Below are 7,132 nucleotides of genomic sequence, written 5' to 3'. Positions count from 1 at the left end.
AAGGCTGATGGAGGAGCTAGCATGCCAAGGCTGGAGGGAGGCTGGTCGAATAGCCTGGGATGAGAAGACTAGAGAGGGAGGCTGGTGAAGGAGCCAAGATGCCAAGGTTGGACAGAGGCTGGTAAAGGAGCCGGGATGCCAAGGCTGGCGGGGAGGCTGATGGAACAGACAGGATGCCAAGGCTGGATCAGGGCTGGTGCAGGAGCTGGGTGTTGCAGCAGTCTCAAGCACCCACTGCCAGGCTCCATCCAGGTGAAGAAAGTTGTGACGGGCAGGATCCACGGTGGAATCTGCTCTGGAGTCTAGAGCCAGCCTAGGGTCGGCTGTCCACACCCAAACACTTTCCCAAATTACTTTCACGAGAAGGAAAATGTCTATGCGCTTTTTGTCCCCCCTCATTTTAAGGAAAGCCACACTTTTTTCAGCTGAGCGTCGTCCTGCCAGGCACTCGACATTTCACGCCGCATCCCGGCCCCGTGCCCCCCCTCCCCGGTTCCCCCGTCCCGGCTCGGCGCCCGCAGGAAGGGGAGGGACCGAGCGCCTTTCCAGCCGCCCGTGGAGCCGGGAGCTACCCGCCGCCCCTGCTTCTCTTCCCCGGGATCGGCGGCAGAAGCCCCGCCAGCAATGTCGGAGCGCGGGACGGGGCAGCAGCCACTGCCCGGGGAGGTGAGTCGGGACTGGGAGGGATGTGAGGGATGTGTGCGTGCGAGGAGGGCGGAGATGCCGCTGCCCCGCGCCCCGCGGCCCTGGCGGTGGGAGCGGCTCCGCGCCGGGCGCCGCCCTGGGGCGCGTCCCGGGCCGTGCCGGGCAGTGCGGGGCAGGGTAGGGTGGCGAGGAGCAGAAGCGGCAGCGCCATGGCTTTCGCCCGGTGGTGGTACGCCATGGTGAGTGCGGGGGGGGGGCGGGGAAGAGACCGGAGCACCCCAGGGAGGGCCCCGTTGGCGGGCGCAGGATGCGGAGGGCTCCGGCGGCCGGGATGCTCCCTCCGCTCCCCGGCATTCAGGCTGGAGAAGGCGCAAGGAAAGGGGGTTGTGGTGGCTGGAGGCGAGCCAATGTCTTTTTTAAAAGTTCCTGTAGCGGTGCTTCAGGTCAGATGGGAGTGCACACTTGAAAACCAGGTGTTTTGGTGCTCTTGGAAGTTTTTCGTCACAACGCGAAATCGAGAAGTGACGAAAGTGCACCACGATTTATGTGCGTCTGTGCCTGCTCTTCGGAAAAGCTCACTGTGCCTTCTTTCTAGAGGCATGCTCTTCCTTGCAGGTGGATGGCGGCGCTGCCGGGAAGAGCCGGCGCTTGCCAGATCCTCCCTGAGTAAACCACATTTCTTTGATGGCTCCAGGCGGTTTTGGATGGACTTGGGTCCCTACTCGTTGCTGTGACGAGCCTGTGATTGCGTTAAAAAGCCTTTAAAAAACCTTTATGGTTTATTAGTCATAGGAGGAAACAGTCTCTGTATGGAGTAGTGGGGAAGAAAAGTTTGTGTTAAAGTTTTACAGAAAGTATACATTGTGCAAAAGAAAATATCACTTAAATGTATTTCCTAAATATATAATCAGGTAGATGAAACCTGCTAAGTTTATAACTGTACTTTTAAGTTGCTCCATGTAGTTCGGATCTATGTTTAGCACTTTTCAGGTATCATTCATTGTCAAGTCAAATCAGTGATACTGTGGTAGAGGTGACACAAAGTCACAAGGAGGAAGGTTTGGAAATTGCTGCATTGAGCGATGAAATGGGTGTTAAAGGCTTTGATAGTTCTGGATCACTGCGTCCAGGGTAAGAAAAGATGCTAAGATATGACACCTGTAGTCAGAAGGAAACTTCTCCTACGTCTGCTCTTTGGAAACCCATCATTATGGTTTTTGGCACCAGAAGAGCACCTGTGGGAACACATGGGACTGGAGTTCTCTCTTGTCTCCAGACACCAAGGAGATTCCCATGTTCCTCTAGCAAGGTTTTTACTGACTGGTATATTTAAAGCAGAATGGGTTGTAAGAAGAATCCAGGTTTCACCTTTCCATTTCTTACATGGCTTGATTGTAGCTTCCCTGGCAGCTCTTTATATCTGTCAGTTTTCTGACCAGCATCAAAGATCTTTCCTCTTCCCCATTTCAGATGAAAAGGCAGGTCAGATTCCCATCTCATTTAATATCTACAGAATTGGTTGACTTCAGCTGAGAGTCTTGCAGGGAGGCTTCACTTCTCACCCAGTTACTGTGCATCCTCTGAGATGCTGCGCAATGGCGTTGAAGTGAAGGTTCGTTAATGCTGACGGGGCTCCTGAGGTGTAGGATGAATTTCTTGAAGGAAAGCCTTTAGTAAGAGGTTGGATTTTTTTTGCACACAGAGGTGTCTAGTCAGTTGTTAGTAATCTGCTCTGTGCTTTTCACCCAGGCCAGTTACTTTCTAGTTTATAAATGCTCTTTGAGTCAGAAGTTAAAAGCGTGTCTCAAAATAATAGGTGGTGACATTTTCTGTGCACTTTGGAACAGGATGAAGGTCTCAGGATAAACTTTCTTCTTCATGATACATCTATATTTTAGTGAGCATGTGATTATAGGTGGGTTTGTGGGTTTGGTTTTTTTTAGTTAGGAATGCTGGAAAATATTTTGGGCCAACTTAAAAGATACAAAGAATTGTTTTTAGCTCTTGAGTAAAACTAGACATGTAACTTTAGCAGTACGCCCACTGCCCGTGTGAGAGAGCTGGAGATGCTCTGACCCACTGGCTTGGTTATGGATGTGTATCTTTGGCATTGTAAGGACAGATGAACAAGAAAAGGAAAGAGTGCCAAGAGAAGAAGACAGCTCGTGTCATCAGCTTGTGAATATGAAGGAGCTTTGCATGCACACTGTCCAAGGAAACCTGAGCTTAGCCTCTTGCCATGCAGATTGATTTACTGTCTTTATTTTATTTATATATTTATTTTTTTACTGAAGGATTCAAAGCTTGAAAATAACAGATAAGGAAGGAGCTGTTGAAGGGCATTTTTGAAACAGGGTCCCTCCTCATATCTTACACATCAACTATTCAGGGAACCAGCATGGTCTCCTCAGAAGGTGTATTAGGAAGCTGTGCTTTCCAAGGTTTCCTCCTCAGGATGGCAGACTTTCCTGCAAGGCAGTACTTTCACAAGGTGTTTTGTTATCTGAGGCCAGAGGGTATTAGCGGTTGGTGTGTACACATCGCATGACTCCAGCTTACCGGGTAAAATAATTACCTTGGTCAGACTGTATATGCTTTGTTCTCTCCGTTCGAATAAGCAGTATTGGGCCTCTAAGTCAAAGTCTCTTTATTATAGGTATAGTCTGACACAGCATTCTGGAGGGAAGATGGATGCTTTTAATCTCTCTCTGACTTGAGATTAGGGGTGGCAAAGTAGTGGTCCTTGTCCTGGTCCATTCCATGTCCTCCCTGGACATTAAAGCTGCCCCGGGGTCCCTCAAGGACATAGAGTTGACATTCTGCTAGCCCCCTTCCATATTTTCCTCTTCATAGTCCTGGGACTGGGTGCCCTTTTGGATGCCATGCTCCTGTCTGCTGCGGGTTTCTTTGGTATGAAGATGAGGAGATGGACTAAGGGAAGAAGGGTAAGACCAGATTTCCCCCTGGTGAAAGTCTGGCACACTCAGTAGGAATTAAGTATTTAGTTCCTACATTCTCTGACTTGGTTTACTAAAATAAAAAACTAAAAAACTAAAAAACTTGCACTTTGCTTGGTGTTGATGCTTTTAAAACCATGTCTGAATTTGAAGAAGACAGTGAATGAAAGCAAGGAAATACATGTGGCGCGTGGAAAGACATGCTTGTTTCAATAGCTGAATTAGCTGGATTCAGAGTAGCATTTGGCTTCTAGAGAGTTGTGATGCTGAGGGTATCCATACAAGAAGAGAGCCCCATCGACAGAGTTTTGCTGGCCAGGAGCTGCAGCTCCTGAGCCTTAAAGCAGTGCTGTCTCTGGAATTACTGTTCTATCAACAACAGCACTCACTGATGTTGCTTTTACTGGTATGTATGTGATATGCTTTTACTGTAGCAGTAAAAAGCACAGATAAATGGGTTAATTGTGTCTATACTGAAAGTGCTGTTACAGGGCAGTGAATTAATTCATCTCTTACGTGAAAAGACTACCTACGGGGATTGTTTTTCCTCTGAAGAGGCACAATTCAAATATGAGAACAGCATTCTCAATTTTAAAACTTGTCAAGTACCTTAATAATGCCCAAACTAATTTTAAAAACTGGAATTATTAGAGGTTGTTCAAAACAATTATTGAAATTTTTGTTGTGTTCCAGTATAATGGAAACAATTAGAGACATGCTACGCTTCTATTTCTAGTTTTATTTTTTCATTCAGCTATAGTATTTTCCCAGCCTGTCTGCAGATGTGCTAGAACAGATTTCTGTTGAACATAGTGCAATGATACATGGATCATTACTTTCTCCCTATAGCTATGTAAAGAAAAATCTGTAGGAACTCATTACTTAGTGGATTAGGAAACTTTACCCCCTGCTGCTCAGTCCTCAAAACAGAAGGGAATAATTGAGTCTTGAATCATCTCCTGTCTTTACTTAACAAAACAGACCTGACGGGAATCCTTGCTCCCAGATGTCTCACTGGCTGTGGGAAGTTACAGTATCTGAGATACTAAATAGTAGCTACATTATGTTGCCTTTTATATTAATTTCTTGCTTTTTACTTTTATTCTATTATTTTTGAAAAAGGTTTTTTTGAAGGACCATATTCACCACTTTTCAGAAATGCAGAGAGTTGCAACGTGTGATGAACAAACTGTGTCTGTACATTGCTGCATGTGGGAAGCAAATGGGGTTGCACATCAGGTTAGGTGAAAGGAAGGGTTTTAGAGTCTTGGAGTAGATGAAAGACTGAGGAGGTTTGGGAGTCCTGGAAGAACTCTTATTTCCTAACGTGTACCTGTGCCTGAACTGTTATAGCATTTATTTTTTTCTATATCAGCACCAGAATTATGGAAATCATGGTAACAGCTTTCTTTCAGGTAAGGAGGGCTGGGCATAATGAGCATTTTAGTGTGTCTGAGGGAAGTTCAGGTATTGGAGAGGATTGCACGCACCCCATTGGTCTCCCTGGGAGCTGTTCCAGTTTCTGCTGAAGCCTGTGGGACTGACAGCATTTCCAAAGCTGTTGGAGAGTGCTGTGCTGGTGAGGAATGAGTGATAAGCTGAATATCTTCCAGAGCTTTTCACAAGAGCAATCATGTTACACATACTGTCGTGGAAGTCCTGAGCTTCTGGCTGATTCCACATGAAGTTACCCAACAGGTCATTTAGAAATACAATCTATTAGTGAGAAGAAAACCTTCATGTTTCCTTCTGTCATATTGTCGTATATGAAAGGAATCATACTGGCAATAAGATGTTTGGCAACTTTGCTATACAGAAAGTATAATTTAAGGCCTTACTAACTACACATCTATTTTCTCTATTTACAGCATGGTGACAAGAAGGCAAGTGGAGATTCTTCCAAGCCAGGAGAGAAAAAAGCAGAAGTGACAGAGGTAAATTCAAGTGTTTGAACATATTATGAAGAAAAGTCAGTAACAAATTTCCTCCTGTACAGATTTTTGCCTTTTGATAGCAAAGTGGGAGTTTTCAGGAAATTAACTGGTGACTCCAGCCACTCACTATTCATTCCAGGAATGTATAATTTTGTCATGTGCTGCTTAGAGGCTTACTGGGAATATTTCTTTGCTGTGTTCATATTTTCCCAAATATTTCATGTTAGTATCCATGGAAGCTATCTCAGTAGAGTATCTGCTGTGCAGTGCCAGGACACTGTGGGACAGACCTGGTTTTTCAGTTTCCCAGAGGTACAGGTGAAGTGAGGGCACTGTGATGCTTTCGACCTTGTTTGCACTCTAGCTTTTCTTCCACAGGCGGAAATTCAAATTCATGCATAGATGTTGCACATGTGGGTCATCTACTGACACACTTGCAAATATATGGTCTGTGCTGTATTTTAGAAAAGCTACTTATTTTTCAAGATACTGCCTCCTAAGGAGCTGGTATTTACGTTGAGTTTATTACGTTGAGTTTACACAAGCAACTTTACATTTGGAGCACAGCACCTCTTGTGCACCATCAGAAGGCAACAAAGGTCACAGGCAGTGTTTGAAGAGTTATTTGGAATGGTCATCTCTCTCCCAGAAGCTCCCTGTTAGCCACTGGGTGGTAAGTCCTTGTGTGCTACAGTGAGTCAGGCTGATAATGCAAAGAGAAGGTGTTGTCCAAGCCAGGTCACGAGTTCCAGCAGTGATCATTTCCCCAGGAGCCTCTGCTATTCCAAGGAAGGCTAACAGCAGATTAAAAAAGAGAAGAGTTTGTAGAAATGACTGTTACAAGTTGTCTATTTGTCTTTAAATGTTAGTCATTGGTCCAGGGAAGCCAGAAATAGATGTGCCTGATGCTTTATCCTTAGGAGAACCTATGTGGGAAATAGCTTCATCTAAGCTTGTTTAACTGCATTGCAAATAAAGGCTAGTAAATGCTTTTATTGCAACCCTCTGAAGTAGATGATTTAAGCAATTGCCTTTCTTTCCTGTCCAGAAAAGCAAGGAAGGCTGCTCTAGCCTGGGAACATGTTCCTCCTTTCCTTTCTATAGATATTTTAGTTTTTTCTTAAATACCATTGTTCACTTATACATTCTTGGTTTAATGCCAGATTCTTGGACTGCTCATTTTTACTCTTAATAGAGAAGTGCTGACTTTTTTGTGGGAAGGGCAGGAGTTGAGGCCTGTAGGTTGGAGTTGTGGAGTTGCTCTTTCTGACCTCTCACTGAAAAGATCTGTTTCCAGCAGCAGAAGACTCTTACTAAATTTATTGTCTGGATACTTCTGCTTTTTGAGTCCTTAGAATACTGTGTGTGTTTCCTCTTGTGAACTTCTTTGTATATTTCACTCCTTCCATTGACTTTGCAGTGCTTAAAAGTGAAAGCAGATCAAAACCCTCTTCCATAAACCCACTGAACAGCATCAGCTCCACTGTGGTTCACACCTACCTCCAAAACACTCTGATTTGTTAAGCAGTTGAGGTAGCAAATCACAATAGTTGTACACAGCTCCCAAGAGTCTGCAATGTTACATTTTTGTTTAAA

The 7,132-nt window shown here is 45.0% G+C and overlaps 1 protein-coding gene across 17 annotated transcripts in view; it reads left to right on the top strand.

The window, feature by feature from the left end:
• The first annotated feature begins 529 nt into the window (after positions 1 to 529).
• Positions 530 to 7,132, top strand: part of CAST (calpastatin) — a 61,689-nt gene continuing 55,086 nt past the window's right edge. For 16 of the 17 annotated variants that reach the window (XR_010426770.1, XM_064642088.1, XM_064642102.1 and 13 more), the window contains exons 1-2: positions 530 to 666; positions 5,471 to 5,536. Coding sequence is in view for 16 of the 17 variants with exons in the window: in XM_064642088.1 (XP_064498158.1) it covers positions 625 to 666; positions 5,471 to 5,536 (108 nt within the window). In the remaining variant the exon portion in view is untranslated. Of the gene's footprint in view, positions 667 to 795; positions 885 to 5,470; positions 5,537 to 7,132 lie in introns of those variants that run through there. The other variant, XM_064642091.1, reaches the window with a different exon arrangement.

The sequence above is a fragment of the Pseudopipra pipra genome, chromosome Z (genome assembly GCF_036250125.1).
Source record: "Pseudopipra pipra isolate bDixPip1 chromosome Z, bDixPip1.hap1, whole genome shotgun sequence".
In the NCBI taxonomy this organism is placed as follows: Eukaryota; Metazoa; Chordata; class Aves; order Passeriformes; family Pipridae; genus Pseudopipra; species Pseudopipra pipra.
Note: the sequence above shows the minus strand (reverse complement) of the source record. Positions and strands in the feature narration are given on the sequence as shown.